Genomic DNA, 17021 nt, shown 5'->3' with positions numbered 1-17021 from the left:
AGCATCTCTGTAGCTGCCTGGACACCCGCCAAGCTGCCTCATTCCCTAGGGCTGACCTCATGTTTCTGAAGAGCCTCAAGACGCCTGAGGTCTGTATGTTGCCTCTCATGGTTCAGTTCTGCTGCCAGCAAAGGAAATGGCCCAGGATGGCGGCTGGGGGCCACGTGGAGAGGTGGAAACTCAGAGCCCAAGCATCCCTCCCCACTACCCACCCCTGCCCTGCCCGACTTGTGCCACACAGGCCCCGTTCCAGAAGAAACTGAGCAACGCTGTCTAACCTCTGAGATGAGGCCCATCCTGATCTGTCTTCCTGCTTCCATCAATCTGAAGGTATCCCTCGAAGACACTGTCACACTCTGACTCTTCCTGTTTCATTCCAGACTTCTGGAAAGGGAACAAAAAGGCAGTCAGACTTCATCTATCGGAGCATCTAAGAACATCTCAGAAGTCAGTTCCACTGCCTCAAAGAGAGCTGGAGAGCTCATCTGAGGCCTGTGCTTGGTAACAAAAGTAACTGCTGATTTACCCTACAGCTGGACCAGGCAGCCACTCCAGCCTTTCTGCGGTCACTGACAGTGTACTGAGGCCCAGGGTGTCACCCGCCAAAAAAAAAAAAAAAACCTTTATGAACTTGGCCTCCACTTCCAGACATTCTTTCAGGGCAAAACACCTCCTGTGGGCAAGGCCAACAGCAGACAAGGTGAGCAGCCTAGGGAAAGAGCACGGAGCCAGGCCCCAGGACACATGAGCATCCTTTCACTTCTCTCCAGGGCATCTATCTCACAATCACCACAACCCACCCACCCAGGCTGTAGCTCCGAATCAAGGCATTTGTTTCCATTAGCCACTCCAGCCTTTCTGCGGTCTGACAGTGTGTACTGGGCCCCGGGGTGTCCCCCCCAAAAAAAAAAAAAAAGCCTTTATGAACTTGGCCTCCACTTCCAGACATTCTTTCAGGGCAAAACACCTCCTGTGGGCAAGGCCAACAGCAGACAAGGTGAGCAGCCTAGGGAAAGAGCACGGACCCAGGCCCCAGGACACATGAGCATCCTTTCACTTCTCTCCAGGGCATCTATCTCACAATCACCACAACCCACCCACCCAGGCTGTAGCTCCGAATCAAGGCATTTGTTTCCATTCATGTTCACTTAAAAGTGTTTATTCCCCTTGCAAAACCACAAGGGCTAAAAATTCATGTGAGGGAGGAAAGAAGGCCTCACTTATTTGCCATCCCCTCTTTGGCCTGACCAAGGGGGATTGGGCCCAGCAGCTGGCGGTTTTAAACTTTCCTTGCAGAAGTTTTTCTCAGAATGGTAGCTCCAGTCTTCAGAACTTGAAAAGCCTGCATACCTTAAAAGTATGCAGGCTGCAGGAATTTTCCATTTATAGAATAATATTCTTCATACCACTCTGGGGGCCAGCGTTCTCGTGGTAAGAGCTCGGAGTTCAGTGTCAGCAAACCTGCCACACTTCTGCAGGAGCCCTACGCCATCTGGGCCCTTTTATTTATTTTTGGTGGGAGACGGGAGGAAATAAAGGAATAGCTTTTTAACTTGAGTGCCAACACAAACTTGGAAAAGGAACTGGGTTGGCAAGTGCAGAATATCACTGCCTGGTTTGGGGACTTAACTGTTAGGGAGTAGTAGGTGAGGAAGAGACTGAAAAACATATCTTCCACCCCACATGCAGACAGGTGGCCAGAACAGGCATCACGTTACCGCCTCAAGGCCTTCCCCATGCCTGCTACATGGCCTCTGGACTGCTCCTGAGGGCAGGGGCCCACGCCAAAGGCACAAGGCCCCATCTCACTTCTCTTCTTCCAATTTTCCCTGTGTGCTACACTAGATTTCTGCTGATGCATGCACAGACTCAAAGTCTGAAATACCTTCAGGTTCCATGATATAGTGGGAAGGCCACCATGCCAGTCATGAAGAGGCCTGAGTCCTAGTTCTGGCTGTGACAAATTCACCGTGTGACCTTAAAGGAGCCCTTCTCTTCTCTGGGTCTCATTTTCTTCATCTGTAAAGTAAGATCGGAGTGAATGATCCCTAAGATCCCTTCCACTGCTAACATTCTGACTCACTCATTCATTCTAATGTTAACCTGTGCCAGCGCTAGGTTCTGGACATCCCCTCCTGGGCTATTCGAAACCTGCTGGGCACAGCCAGACCCATAAGCATAGCCTAATGACCGCTAATGACGGCTGCGACACCAGCCTCCCAGTCCTTGTTTCAATAGCCACAGCTCCTCCAGAGAGAGGAAGGAAAACCCTGCCCTGCCCCATGCAGCCAACCCTGCCTGCCAGCTCAGCCACCAGAGGAGGCGTTTTCCCTGTCCCACAGTACCCTACAAGAATCCTCCCAGTAGCTAATACCTTTCCTACTTTCCATCTTTTTAAAAAATGTATTGCCGCTTCTCCTGGGAAGGACATAACCACCTTGCAACCACCTAATCAAGTCTTCTGATTTATTTTCCAAGTTTTTGGTGTGGGTTTTTTTGTTTGTTTGTTTGTTTTGCCGCACAGCTTGTGGAGTCTTAACTCCCCAACCAGGGATTGAACCCTGGGCCCTCGACAGTGACAGCACGTACTCCTAACCACTAGACTGCCAGGCAATTCCCCGATTTTCCAAGTTTTTAGAAAAAAATTTTATTCATTTCAAAGTATTCAACTGTGACGCTGAATACACTGTTATTCAAATTACACAGACACCTCAGATTTTAATACAGCCCCCCGACCCGGGGGTGGGGGTGGGGCAGGGAGCGTGGGGAGCTACACACACACACACACACACACACACACACACACACACACACCAATCTCTGTCCTAAGGCCGGAAGATTATCTGGCCCAGCCCGCATCCCCACCTGTCACCAGCTAATGGCCACCTAGTCTCGGAACACCTGTTGGGAGGTGCGTCGTGCTGTGGGAAAGTCCTGCGCCCTTCCACTACTTACTAGGCAAGAACCAAAACCTCTCTGAACCTCTCTGAGGTTTACACACACACACACACACACACACACACACCAATCTCTGTCCTAAGGCCGGAAGATTATCTGGCCCAGCCCGCATCCCCACCTGTCACCAGCTAATGGCCACCTAGTCTCGGAACACCTGTTGGGAGGTGCGTCGTGCTGTGGGAAAGTCCTGCGCCCTTCCACTACTTACTAGGCAAGAACCAAAACCTCTCTGAACCTCTCTGAGGTTTGTTTGAGGATTTCACCCAGTTGTAAGCTCTCCAAAACGCTGTGCAAACGGAAGTTACTTGATTGCTGGGCTGCTCTGACTTAAAAACTGCATCTTTAGGTCCCGCCAAGTCTTGCCTCCCCACGTCTTTTCTTGCCGATGCTGGTGAGAAAGAGAGAGGAGAGAAGGGGTTTCTCAGACGGCAGAAGGCTAGCCCAGGGCACTAAAGGCTGGGAGGTGGGTCTCACCACCAGGCCGAGGGAGATCCAGGCCTGGTCACCGGTTCCAAACCCAGGGAACAAGGCTCAGGCGAAGGCGGGCCCCAGCGGCCGCCCCTCCCGTACTCCTCTCCCCTACGTTCCCCTCCCCTCCAGCTGCGCGGTAGGGCAAGCCCCCTACCCCGATTCACCAATCAGCGTCCGGAGCGGCGCCCGTGGCGCAGGGGGCTCAGTTCGGCAGCCAATTAGCGCAGCGGCCCGAGGCGGCGCCTCGCCCGCCCACTCCCAGAATGAAAGCCGCCCCGCAGCTGGCGAGGCTGGCGCAGCGCGTGGGGCGCGGGAGCCGCGCGGGCCGGAGCAGAGCGCGCTCACTGCCTGCCTGGCCGCCCGCCCCCCCGCGCGTCCGCCTCCGCTCCGCCTCGGTCCGGGGCACGGGCGAGGTGGCCGGGGCGGGGGAGGGCAGGGGGCAGGGCCGAGGCGACGAAGCCAGGGACGGGGAGGAGCGGGGCCGGATAAAAGGCGGCGAGGCGGCCCCACCCCGAGGCAGGCCGGCGGGCAGGTTCGGCGCGTCCCTTCCGTCCGGCCCGCGCCGGCGGCGGGGAGGCGGCTCGCGCGGCCCCCAGCCCGCCCATGGAGGCCTTCTCCTGGGCGCCCCGCTCGCCCCGCCGCGGCCGTGCCCCCCCGCCCATGGCGCTCGTGCCCAGCGCCCGCTACGTGAGCTCCCAGCGCCCGGTGCACCCGCAGCCCTTCAGCTCGTGGAACGACTACCTGGGGCTCGCCACGCTCATCACCAAGGCGGTGGACGGTGAGCCGCGCTTCGGCTGCGCCCGCGGCGGAGACGGCGGCGGCGACGGCTCCCCGCCCTCCTCTTCTTCCTCGTCGTGCTGCTCCCCCCACGCTGGGGCCGGGCCCGGGACACTGGGGCCCGCGCTGGGGCCGCCCGACTACGACGAGGACGACGACGACGACAGCGACGAGCCGGGATCCCGGGGCCGCTACCTGGGGGGCGCGCTGGAGCTGCGCACGCTGGAGCTGTGCGCGGACCCCGCCGAGGCTGGGCTGCTGGAGGAGCGTTTCGCCGAGCTGAGCCCTTTCGCTGGTCGCGCCGCCGCCGTGCTGCTGGGCTGCGCCCCCGCCGCTGCTGCCACCGCCGAAGTGGCGCCGCGCGAGGAGCGGGCCGCGGCGTGGGCGGCTGAGCCCAGGCTGCATGCCGCCTCCGGGGCGGCCGCCGCCCGGCTGCTCAAGCCCGAGCTGCAGGTGTGCGTGTTCTGCCGGAACAACAAGGAGGCGGTGGCGCTCTACACCACCCACATCCTGAAGGGACCCGACGGGCGAGTGCTGTGCCCCGTGCTGCGCCGCTACACGTGCCCCCTGTGCGGCGCCAGCGGTGACAATGCACACACCATCAAGTACTGCCCGCTCTCCAAAGTGCCGCCGCCGCCCGCCGCCCGCCCGCCGCCGCGCAACGCCAGGGACGGCCTGCCCAGTAAGAAGCTGCGTTGAGGACCCGGGCTCCGGTCTGCTGCTGCCATCTGACGCCACCAGGGTCGCCGCCTGCCCACTCTCATATTTGGTTTGCGCACTCTTTTTCCCTTGCTGCTGGGGAGCATGGAGCTCGGCAGTGGCTCAACTTGAGATGTCATCTTGGTTTTCTCAAAGGAAGCCGACGGTACTATTTTCCTGTCGAAGAGCGGTTGAGAGTAGACGCTAAAGTCTTGACTTATCTCTAGTTTGTGCACATCCAGACGGTGAAGGCTGGGTATTCCGCTAACTGAAATGTGGCAACTTAGAGGCGCTGTTTGTTTATACGTCGACCTATTTTAGATGCGCATCAGTATGAAATTGTCTCAATCTAATCTTGGATGTTTAATTTTATGAATGGAGGCACTTTACTAGGTCTAGAATATTTTTTTAAAAGCCTCTTAACTGAACTGGCGATTTTATGGAATGTCAGCAAAATGACTTTTATTGTTTGAAACAAGTAATATTTCTGTTGTCCTTAATCAGTTATTATAATTCCAGGCGAAGCAAGCCCCCCTGCCTGGTAGTATCATGAAGTGAAGGCTTAGTAAACTTTCCAGTATTAGTTTGGGTGGGTGTTCCCTCCTTGTGGCTTGTTTCTGTCCTAGCTGGACGTAGCAGGTAGAATACAGCTCCTTATCCTTTTATGTACCAGGTCTTTTATTACTGAACGAGCAACTAGCGTTTTCCACCTTTAAAAGTCGTGCCAAGTTATAATGTTGTGTACACACTTGAAAATGGTGCTGTTTAAAAAAACCTGTGCATTTATACAGTAACAGTATGTTAATTCATTAATCTTGCCTTTAACTCTGGTACTTGGCCTTTTGTCTGTGCCCCCCCGCCCCGTTCCAGTTTTTCAAAACATTTGTCATCCTTCAGATCAAAAGGGAGTAGTGTTAATTCACTTGTCTGAAGTGCTCAATTCAGGATTTCTAAATAGTAGAAAGCTCATTCCAGCTGTTGCCTCTCAAACTAAATGTAAGATGGAAACCTTTGAGCTCTGGAAGGTCAATGTAATAACCTGGGTTCAGGAAGGTTCCACTCTGGGCTATGTTGGCTTGAAGCATCACAGGCAGTCCTCAAACTGGTATAAGCACTAATTAAAGGAACTATTGGGGGTGGCGGGGGAGACAAGGAACACAGCCTCTCTCATGTTCCCATTCTCACTGGAAGATTACCCTTCTCTTTCTGGAATCCCACCAGTTATCCATAAATGAGATGAAATCTAATCCTTAGCAAAGGTGCTTGACTCCTACTTTAACCTCCCACCCTCATTTTCAAATCCACTGTAGCGAATACCACACCGTATCTACCATCGGGACATAGAAGGCAAGAATGGAAATGAATTAAGATGAAGTCATGTGACATGTATAAAATCACTATCTGAAAATACTCGCAAGAGATTGAGTCTATAGAGGTTCCAGGAGAGCTTAGCTAGGTTATTAAAAATTAGACTGCTTTCGTGGTAAACAACTAACTTCCTCCGCAGCAAATTTGCCTGATTTGAACATCCTTTGAAGCTGCTGTAACTAACACTGGGGATAGCTATGAACATTTATTGGTCAAAGGAAGGTGCATGGGGGGGGATGGACGGGACGATTTCTTGGTCAGGAAAAAATAATCCACTTGACTAGGCCTAAACTCAAGTAGTTTAATAAAACCATGAAATCAACTTATTTTCTTCAGTTTTGCTAGAAAACATACCAGTTTAAATTAGACTTGCTTTTTAAGTTTTCAGGTCAACATGAATTCCTGTTACCTCTTGCCACTGCTCTAATTGTACCTTTTCAAGAGTCTAACTGAGGGGTGCATTCTCCAGACCAGAAGATATGGTTAAGGTGACTTATAACCATATCAGCCCCCCAAATTTGCCTGTTCTCCAGCTAACTTTAACTCCCAGTATTTTAAGCATGAACAGGGAATATCAGTTTTGTAGAGATCTCTTGTGAAAAGTTTACTAACCACGCTAATACATTTAAAAGCAACTCTCAATCTGAAACATGTTTTAAACAATTGAAAAGCTAAATTTAGGGTAAAAGAAACCCAATTTTTTGAAGTGGTAGAAAGTATCCACAATAGTGTGACGAAATTACTTGTTTTCTTAAGAACAGACTGCATTATTTGGCCAAAAAAAAAAAAGTATGGAATCCTCAAAAGAGCTTCACCAACTGTGCAGGCACAGACTGCTTTATATTTTAAAATTATACCACAAATACACATGTACTTCAAAGAAAAAGTTTCAGTGTTAGTCCTAATTTTCTAATCTGTTCTTAGCTACAATATGAGCATTCCATTAATTTCCTGTATATTTCAATTAGACTTATGAAATCATGAATCAGTCTACAGCCAAACCATGCCACACCATATAGGTGCCAACCTCCTCCTGCTAGCCACTATGGACAACTACTAGGATGTCAAGTCTTTTTTGGCCACTGTCTCTGCCCTCAGATCTATCCATATTGACAGCAATAATATCCCCATCTAAAAATGCAGAAACCACTGGCAACATGGAAGACAGTGAGTAGGTTGGTCGTTCAGCTTTCCTTTGACACCTGTGAATAAACACTGGGAGGAGGGGGGAAGGTTGTGAGGCCTTGAGAGTGGAAACCTAAGAGCAGGATCACAGGCAGCTGCGGACTATTCTGCCTTTATCCTGTGCTCTGATTCCAATACCCAGGACAAAGAACTTGGGAGAACAGGACGTCTGGAAAAGGGTCTGGGCAGGAAGGGTGGTTTGCAGACTAGTCTGGAAACATAACTATCAGACACGCATCTGTAAGTCATGTAAACAAATCAGCGTAAATGAATCGTCTTCTGCGGCCTATCATCTGTGATGGCCCAGGTCCACTCCTGTTCTAGTAACTTAAGACAGAGCAGGTTACTGCCCCAAGTTTTTTCACTTGTTACAAAAGGAAAGACCCTCTCCTCACAAAAGAGGACCTTTTAAGACTTTCACTTGTTTGAAATCCAGATATTAAGAAAATTGGGTTTGTTCTTTTTTAATTTTTAAAAATATTTATTTAGTTGCACCAGGTCTTAGTTGCGGCTGGCAGCCTCCTTAGTTGCAGCTCGAGGGCTCCTCAGTTGAGGCTTGCCAGCTCCTTAGTTGTGGCACGCAAACCCCCAGCTGCGGCACGCATGTGGGACATAGTTCCCTGATCAGGGATCGAACCCGGGCCCCCTGCATTGGGAGCTTGGAGTCTTAACCACCTGTGCCACCAGGGAAGTCCCAAGAAAAATGGTTTTTAAAGTGGTTTTTTTTTTTTCAGTTTTCATAAAGGTCTATTTCATTATTGGTGGGTAGCGCATTTAACACTTAAATACATTTTAATAATGTATAGGTGACTGCAGGGCTGCAGCATTGGTAACTAGATAACCAATTCAACTAGAAACCAGCTCACAAGTAACTGCCTAAATACTTAAAACACAGCTCTTTAGATTATCCTTTGTTTTGATCACCTTCCTGGGTGGAGGCGGGGGAAGCTTGCTGGTCACACTGGAAATATATTAAGGCCATGTCTTCTGATATCCATTCCCAGAGGTCTCTTTCGGCTGGATTAAAGCCTCCAGCTCCAGGGCAAGCCCAAGGCTGTGGCCCCCAGCATTAATGCTCTTCCCATCTACCAGAGCAGACGGTTTAACCTTCATACCAGGCCTGAGAGTCTTGAGTGTAGCCCATTCCAACTAAACTAGAGTTGTTGACTTTTGCAGAAATGGAGGCAGTGAGATCCAAACGATATTTAGCTGCAATGCCAAAGTGAGTGCAGTTGGTTCCTGATGTCCAAGCAAGGTTTACTGAAGTGTCAAGATCTTCACATACTTTTTGATAAACTGATCCTGCAAATTCTGTCCCATCATTGACCTTAGCGTGCAGCTGGAAGTCCCCAGTCCTGTAGCCCACTGCAGGGTTATTCCTTGTCAGCTTTGACTTGGCACTATCAAAGGTCATCTGGTACCCAGCAAGCCAGCCCTCATAACCAGAGACCGCTGAACCGCGGACTGCAGGTCCAGCAAAAACAAAGTCAACACCACAACCAAGGTGTATACATTCCCTCTTGTAAGACTTGATTTTACCACTTTTCTTTCCTGTGTTTGGTGAAAAGGTGGTATCAAATGTCAGTTTCAAACCTTGACAAATCTGGTCTTCAAGAGGGATTTCAGAGTATTATCAGGGTTGCGCTTTTCTGTGAAAGTCAGACCACACACACCATTTATATTTGGTCTCCAAGGTGCCGGTAACTTTACCAGTGTCTGCATTAGGTGAACCAGATGTTGAGAATTCCACGCCACTGCACGACTTTGTTTCCACATCCAGTTTGACCAACCCAAAACCAAATCCTTGGTTGAAAGTATCTCTGGCAGCTTTGCCAAGGTCAGCATATGATGGAGGAATACACATTGGCTGCGGGCAGTTCTGTCCGTAGGTCGCTATGGCGAGGCCAAGGGGAGAGGTGATCCGGTGGTCTCCTGGGGGGGAGGGGGAGGCGCTGCTGCCGCCCCGCTAGCAGCTGAGGCCGCTCGGCTCGCTCGGCGTCCAGCTGCAGCTCAAAAGTGGTTTCTCTATCATTGTTAACGTCAAAAAGGAGAAGCTGCATCTGATTTAAGTTTTAAAAAAGCATCAATACTCCCTCTTCTGGCCTTAGGGCTATACCAAGAGAAATTCTCACCACTACTCACACCAGGAAGAATATAAGTGCCTATAGCCAATATAAATTTGCAACTAACATTGTGTGAAACCAATTATGATTTTTCTAATTTCAGGGGAAAACCCAAGATGCACACTGCACACACACTGTACTCCCAGGGAGGACAGCTTTACAAGGAAACTAAGGGGTTCATCAAGGAACAGAGGACCTTTTAGTCGAAACATCCTAGCCACATTTGCTTTGTTATATTTAGGTTATGTTCTTCGATACCCAACAGTGAGAAATTTAACAGCACTGGTAAAAACTCGAGTGAAAAAACCTCAACCGAATATGCAAGCTCAGCATTATAAACAAAACACTTTGACTGTAACCACAAATAAACACTAAAACAAATTCTCTAAGTATTTTATTTATCCTTGAAGAAAAAACACAGCAGCAAGTTCTGTGTTGGCTTCAATAAGACCAAATAGTTAATCTTTGACATAGCTACTACACTCCAAAATTGAAGTCAACACAGTCATTACTACAAATTACTTGGTGAAAGAATCTATCCTGAAGAGAAAGGAAATTAGGAAAAACAATTTAAACAATTCCTCCAAACCACACATTTATAAATATTGTCATATTTAAAATGCTTGAAAGGCATGAATTCTCCATAAATGGAAAAGCGGTTTGCTATTGGCAACAGAAAAAACTCAGCAACAGTTTACCAAATGCTTTAAAATTTAAAAGCTGTATCTGTTTTGGATTCACACTTTAGCAGTATTCTTGTCATTACAGTAATGACTGCAAATTGGTTTATACTCACCTTCCCTCAAGTAAAATCTACCGAAAATTCCTCTGTATCTGGTGTGTGTAATGGTTACTGCACTTACAGTAAACCTAAAAACTTTCTAAATTTCGTAAATAGTAAATACCTCAAAATACCTAGAGGTACGTCTCAACCGCTAGTGGTGAGAATTGTTTCAGCTCTCTGCTTTAGTGTCTTCAAATACATTTTCTATAATAGAATCTTACTTCATTCCAAATTAATATCAGGTATTTCAAAATCAAAAGAAAAAAGATCAGTTCTATACCAAGATACAGGTGTTACTGAATACCTGAAGAATTCCCATTTTAAATTTCTTTTTTAGTTTTTCTTTTTTGTAAACAAATGATTGATGAAACAATGCAACACCTCAAATTCCAAAAAATGGCATGGTTTTCCAACCTTCTGTGGATACGGTGCATGATCAACCTATTACATAGGATTAATACAAGTTCATGCTTTTTGTGTTATGGTGAGACATTAAAGAGTCCACTTTAGATTTGTTGAAGCACAAGTATAATAATTCCTTGAATGTGATCAAACTTATGTAAAGACATGAGTTCGAGTCCATTATCTTGAGACTTAACGTCGTACTGTGGTCCATCCATCTTCATCAGTCTCATTTTTAGTGCGACGAAGAGATTCCCTATCTTTCTCAGCTCTCCATGAGGTCTTCTCTTTTTCACCTTCTCTGTCTCGGTCTCGATCTCTTTCTCGATCTCTTGAAAGAGCTGCAGGAGGAACACGACGAGGGGCATCCCGCTCTTCTGCCCGGTCATCTTTCCTGTCATCAGCACGTCTCCAAGAACTTACTTTTAATTTAAAAAAAAGGAGAGAGAATAAATTTGTACTGTATGCTATTAGCTCAGACTAAGCAGAACTGAAGCAAAAGGAATGCCTCAAATTACTTGGAAATCCTGTACTGAAGATAGTGATCGAGAATCCTCATTTAAAAAAACAAAAACAAAAACAGGGGCTTCCCTGGTGGCGCAGTTGTTGAGAGTCCGCCTGCCGATGCAGGGGACACGGGTTCGTGCCCCGGTCCGGGAGGATCCCACATGCCGCGGAGCGGCGGGGCCCGTGTGCCATGGCCGCTGAGCCTGCGCGTCCGGAGCCTGTGCTCCGCAACGGGAGAGGCCACAACAGTGAGAGGCCCGCGTACCACACAAAAAAATAATAGTAATAAAATAAAAAATAAAAGCTAAATACACTTTAATCATTTTGATACAATTTCTGAAAAACCTTTAAAACAATATACAGACTTAGAAATATAAGTTTGCAAGCAAGAAGAAATCACCGGCCTGGGAAGTGTCCTAAGTTTTTTTTAAATTTAGGATAAGGTGACAAAAATCTGACTGAATAAAAATTTTTTAAAGGATTTTTGGCTCCTGTTGAAGATTTAACAGCAAATAAATGAAACAATGTATTTGATTATGGCTATCAAAGAAGAAATACCCTTACAATCTGGTTGTGACAAACCAAATAGTAAAAGCTTGTGAGGCAACTACCTAAGTGCTACGGTCATTTTAAACAAAGCATTTTTTACTAAAGCTTCCATTGTTACAATTCCAGAGAAAGAATGTTGTATACTTTCTGCTTATCTACCAGGACCTTACTTTTTTCCTTCTTTACATAAAATAAACTCTTTTTGTAAAATCAATATAGGTATTGCTTACTACACCATTGAATTAGTCTACTACTATACTTTGAATTTAAAGATGAGCTAAACTTCACAAAGCAACCAGTGAGTAAGTTTGTGAGAACCTTGAACTCTAAATGAAATAAAAGATCTACCTGTCCATCTTGTTTCTGGTGTTCATACAAATTTAAGACATAGCAAAAGCCCGAATTCCCTCATATATCATGGCTCTCAGTGTTCAGCGGTCATACAGAGAGAACATGTCTACCTTCCTCGCGCTCTGGCCTGAGGGGAGGTCCTCTTCGGTCCCTGTCGTCTCGTCTTTCTCTTAGGTCGCGGCGCTCATCTCTCTCGCGACGGCGGTCATCCCTATCCCTATCGTCACGACGACTGGCATCTCTCCAGCTTGAAGCTTCCTCAGCTGGTCCTCTTCTCCAGCCAGCTTCATCCCTGTAGCCATTCAAAATGACACGTTAAGTTCTGTCATTAGACTCTACGGGTTAATTTTAAGTGAATATATCATATCCAAGTTAGCAAATAATAACAGGAATAAAGTTTAAACTCGTGACTTTTGACCTCAAACTGATGCCTCAGGCATGGAGGTCAAATGAGGACACCTGGCTCTGCACTGTCCAACACAGTAGTCATTACTTATTCCAAATGCTCAACAGTCAAATGTGACTGCTGGTTACCATATGAACATTACATATACAGGACATTTTCATCCTTGCAGGAAATACTGAACAACTGTACTGGTCTAGATTAGTACAAAGCCACTTTGACCAGAGAAAGTAAGCTAGAATTCTTACTACTAATAAAAGTAAAGAGGCTTTTAATAATTTAAAGGCAATAAACTGACCTCAACCACAAGGGAAAAGCAACTGGCAGTGAAGAACCTCGACTGGTTCCACTGCCATAGAGCTACACAGCCCACAGCCAGCCACACAGCTCCAGCCTCCATGTCCTCACTCTGTAGAGAGGGAACTGGTTCAATTAAGATGACCTCTAAATTTTTTTAAATCTACACTATGATTCTACTCGATAAATTGGGGGGAGTGAAGGGAATGAGCACCATTTTTCAAAAATAGTTGGGAATGCGTAAGAGAGCATTGAAAGAATCCTAACTGTAATGCCACAGACACTTTAATAGCATATCAAACCTGGGCCGTCTGAAGCGGTCCTCTCGATCCCCGTCCCTCTCTCTGTCCCTCTCCCTCTCGGGGTCCCTGTCGTTCTCGTCACGGTCCTGACTATCTCGGTCTCTCTCTTTTTCCCTATCCCATTCACGGTCTTCGGATGGTCTCGATTCTCGAGGTGGACCCCAACTCTCTTCTCTGGCTTTTTCTTTCTCTCTCCATCCACCTATGTTTTTAAAAAAGAAAAAAAATTTTTCCACTCAAGAAACAGATTGGCAGGCATGAATCTTGATGTTAATCCATCACCATTACAAATGCTAATTAATTTAAGACACTCTACCTCATTTAAAAAAACCAACTAAATTCATTTACCTCATTTCATGGAACCACCAACTCCTCTATTTATGACTACCTATTATTGTTTTTCTAACATATAACATATAGGAACTTTTTATAGCCTGGGTTAAAAATGTTCCATATGCAGAGATTTCAGGTATAAAAATCTGTTCTGACGGTAAAGACAACTCATTTAAGCAGAAATCTCAAAGGGTGAGGGATAGGATCTAGATCTCTGAGAGGCAGAACCCCAATTACTAGTTCATTTATACCTTGCAACATTTTCAAAACCTTTCTAACTAAAGACTCTTTCCTTTCACATTCATGCCCCCCACCATTTACCACCCGTAAAAAGTCCTGAAATCAGGATAAATCCTTTGGCCCTGGCTCAATATCTCACACTTAGCCATGGGATGTCCAAATCTAGAAACAATATATACATGTACACACACATATGCACGCACGCACAAGAAGAAACCAAAGGAAGCAGAGATTTCAATGAAAATGTATTACAGCTGCAAGGCCAATAATTATTATTGTCACTAACATTTGTATTACTGTGTGCCACAGAACTAGTCTAAAGCCTCTGCCTGTAGTAGCTCATTCAATCCTACCCATAGTGCTGAGCTAAGTAGATTATTCCATACTTGCTAATTTGCTACTTGCTAAAATCTATAATCCCCAAATTAATACTCTAGCACTTTTACAAGTCACTCGCAGACACATACAGAGTGGCGAAATATTTGAGTCACCTGACGGGCCTGTTCTCAGCTGAGGTCAAACAAGACAATGCTGTCTTCTTGCTGCAGCTCTCCTACTTTAAACAAGTAGCCTTTTGGTGATCTAGTTAGTGCCACATTTTCACATTTTTGTGCTTTTTGTTGGTGATTTCAGTTTTTAAGTGTGCCACCAGCCCTACGCCCCAGCAGTCCCAAGCACAAGAAGGCAATGGATATGCCTTAGGGAAAAAATAAATGTGTTAGATAAGCTTCTTTCAGGAATGAGTTACAGTGCTGTTGGTCATAAGTTCAATGCTAATGAATCAATAATATACATTAAATAAAGTGCCTTTAAACAGAAAAATAAAACAAGGTTATGTGTTGACTGGTTGAAAAACTGACCAGAGGGCTCACAGAAACCTAACCTGGTACTTCCCTTAAGAGCAATGGTTCAGTATTCACTGACTTTATATTACATAATTATCACAAATTAATGAGAATCTACTATACTGTTGTCCCCATTTTACAGGAGGCACAGAAAAGTTAGGTGGCTTTCCCAAAGTCACAAAGCTTCAGTGGAATGAAGTGAGAAGAAACACAAGTATGCCACAGAAACCACTAAGGATAAAGGGCAGGAAGCTGCTCAAATTTGCACTTAGAACAAATTACAATGGTTACTGAAAAGATGTAAGAAAAAGGATGAAAGAGCAAAGAACTCCCATCTTATACAATTAGATGGACAGTAGTGCCCCTGAAGTGTGTGTGTGTGTACTGGAGAAGGGGGGGGTTCAGTTTTGATGGGTTGAGTTGCAAGTGTCAGTAACACTTACAGGTGCGATATAAAGTTGGAAACACAGGTGTGAAGGTAAGGGGAGAGAGAAGTCATCTGGAGAAGACAGTAACAGAAGTCACAGACCTGTATACATTACCCAAGAATAATAAAAAGTATGAAAGGACGAGCAGGCCTAAGACTGACAGAGTAAAGAAATGGGCTCCTCTCACGAACATAACCCCATGGTTGGCAAGAGTACAGACAAATGTTTAGTTAAGTATATTTCGTTTTTCATTATTTATATGAGGAGGCTAGTCCAGGACAGAACCTGAAGAACACCGATACTTAGGGACGGGTATAGAAGGAAGGGCCCTCAAAGCAGCAGTCAAGGGCTTCCCTGGTGGCGCAGCGGTTGCGAGTTCGCCTGCCGATGCAGGGGAACCAGGTTCGTGCCCCGGTCTGGGAGGATCCCGCATGCCGCGGAGCGGCTGGGCCCGTGAGCCATGGCCGCTGGGCCTGCGCGTCCGGAGCCTGTGCTCCGCAATGGGGGGGGCCGCGGCAGGGGGAGGCCTGCATGCCGCAAAAAAAAAAAAAAAAAAGCAGCAGTCAACAAGGAAGAAGGAAAACAAAGTGCATATATAACTAAAGCAGAAAAGGGGGTGAAGCTGTTTGTTTTGGTGTGAAAGATCTCAGAGGCAAGCTTTTGACATACAAGTCACTGCAGAAATATTCAAGGAAAGATAAAAGACCAGTTTATCTAAAAATAGTAGTAATATAGCCCAACCTCTGTCATAAATCTGTTAAAATTTCACTTTTTTCAGTTGAAAAGAACACTTCTTACTTAACAATCAAACTGTAATTTGTCACCTGAGATCTGAGCTCCTTGTTTGAAATAACTTGCTATTCTCTACAGAACAGTGGAGATTAGCTGGTGTAGAATTTCACGTTGTATTTGCAAACACATCAAGCAGATTACATCCATAAAGCATCCAATCTGGTTTCCTGAATACCAGAATTTTACCTGGTTTGACAAATGGTCTCCAGGGACCAGGTCTTGAGTCATCACCCCTTCTGGGAATCCGATCGTCATCAGCCCGTCTTGAGATCCGATCATCATCCGTGTTTCTCCAAGGCCCCCTGTCATCATCTACACCGCGCCTGGAAAATCTGTCATCATCTGCACTGCGCCTGGAAAATCTATCATCGTCGGGATTCCGCCAAGGTCCTCGATCGTCATCCAGCCCACGCCTGGGACCCCGGTCATCATCCATGCCCCGCCTGGGACGATCGTCGTCAGCGTTCCGCCAGGATGACCTCTCCTCATCCGCACCTCCTCGGCGCAGCCCCCGGTCCTCATCCATCCCACGCCTAGGTCCTCTGTCCTCATCAGCTGTTCGCCAGCTTGCTCTGTCCTCATCCAGTCCTCGTCTAGGTGGTCTGTCATCATCCGCATGACGCCAGCTACCCCTGTCTTCATCGCCAATTCGTCTGGGAGGCCTGTCGTCATCTGCATTACGCCAAGAAGGCCGGTCATCGTCTGCCCCTCGGCGAGAGAACCGATCTTCATCAGGACCACGTCTTGGGCCTCTGTCGTCATCCATGCCACGCCGGGGAACCCGATCATCGTCTGGTCTAAGAGAGGACTCTCTCTCTTCATCATCCCCCAAACGCCTTGGTCGATCTTCATCTCTTCTTTGAGGCCTCTCTTCATCCCGCCCTTCTCCACGTCTCCACTCCCTACAGAGTAACAAGCCAAACATCTTTAAGAGTAAATTTTCTTAAAAGCAGGTGATCTTTTTGGGAGTGATGTTACTCACTTCTAAAAATCACTTCACTCTAAATTCATTAATCCTACTCCTAAGAGAGTATGTTCCACTAAAAAACAACACAAAATCCAAAATCTTACATCAACAATTAAACCAATAAGCAGACAAGTGCCTTTAAAAGGTATCTGGGGCTTCCCTGGTGGAGCAGTGGTTGAGAGTCTGCCTGCCGATGCAGGGGACACGGGTTCGTGCCCCGGTCTGGGAAGATCCCACGTG

The 17021-nt window shown here is 47.0% G+C and overlaps 2 protein-coding genes, 1 long non-coding RNA gene and 1 pseudogene across 7 annotated transcripts in view; 1 reads left to right on the top strand and 3 right to left on the bottom strand.

The window, feature by feature from the left end:
- Window positions 1-248: 248 nt before the first annotated feature.
- Window positions 249-3834, bottom strand: LOC102980376 (uncharacterized). Of its 3 annotated transcripts, none has more exons than XR_008616183.1 (4): window positions 3584-3834; window positions 3167-3346; window positions 1886-2019; window positions 249-384 (listed from the first exon to the last, which is right to left on the bottom strand). It is a non-coding gene; the product is annotated as an uncharacterized lncRNA (long non-coding RNA). The 3 variants fall into 3 exon arrangements; XR_008616184.1 differs by having other exon boundaries at window positions 3594-3834; XR_447990.3 differs by lacking the exon at window positions 3584-3834 and adding an exon at window positions 3433-3529.
- Window positions 3835-3931: 97 nt separating this feature from the next.
- NANOS1 (nanos C2HC-type zinc finger 1) lies at window positions 3932-4905 on the top strand. Its single transcript, XM_055081125.1, has one exon. It carries the CDS (start codon window positions 4033-4035, stop codon window positions 4903-4905), a length of 873 nt encoding a protein of 290 aa, XP_054937100.1. The 5' UTR covers window positions 3932-4032.
- Window positions 4906-8332: 3427 nt separating this feature from the next.
- Window positions 8333-9887, bottom strand: LOC102980076 (voltage-dependent anion-selective channel protein 2-like; annotated as a pseudogene).
- A 75-nt stretch (window positions 9888-9962) lies between these two features.
- The window catches only part of EIF3A (eukaryotic translation initiation factor 3 subunit A), a 35572-nt gene continuing 28513 nt past the window's right edge, over window positions 9963-17021 (bottom strand). For 2 of the 3 annotated variants that reach the window (XM_007111110.4, XM_028481518.2), the window contains 4 exons: window positions 16001-16716; window positions 13177-13378; window positions 12285-12466; window positions 9963-11189 (listed from right to left, as the gene is read on the bottom strand). In XM_007111110.4, the coding sequence (XP_007111172.1) occupies window positions 10960-11189; window positions 12285-12466; window positions 13177-13378; window positions 16001-16716 (1330 nt within the window). In that variant the 3' untranslated portion in view covers window positions 9963-10959. Of the gene's footprint in view, window positions 11190-12284; window positions 12467-13176; window positions 13379-14240; window positions 14447-16000; window positions 16717-17021 lie in introns of those variants that run through there. The other variant, XR_003677587.2, reaches the window with a different exon arrangement.

Source organism: Physeter macrocephalus, chromosome 20 (assembly GCF_002837175.3).
Source record: "Physeter macrocephalus isolate SW-GA chromosome 20, ASM283717v5, whole genome shotgun sequence".
NCBI classification, from domain to species: Eukaryota; Metazoa; Chordata; class Mammalia; order Artiodactyla; family Physeteridae; genus Physeter; species Physeter macrocephalus.
This window is presented reverse-complemented; position numbering and strand designations above follow the sequence as displayed.

Coding starts and splice junctions, on each gene's coding strand:
- NANOS1 (XM_055081125.1), top strand. CDS start 4,033: ATGGAGGCCTTCTCCTGGGCGCCCCGCTCGCCCCGCCGCGGCCGTGCC.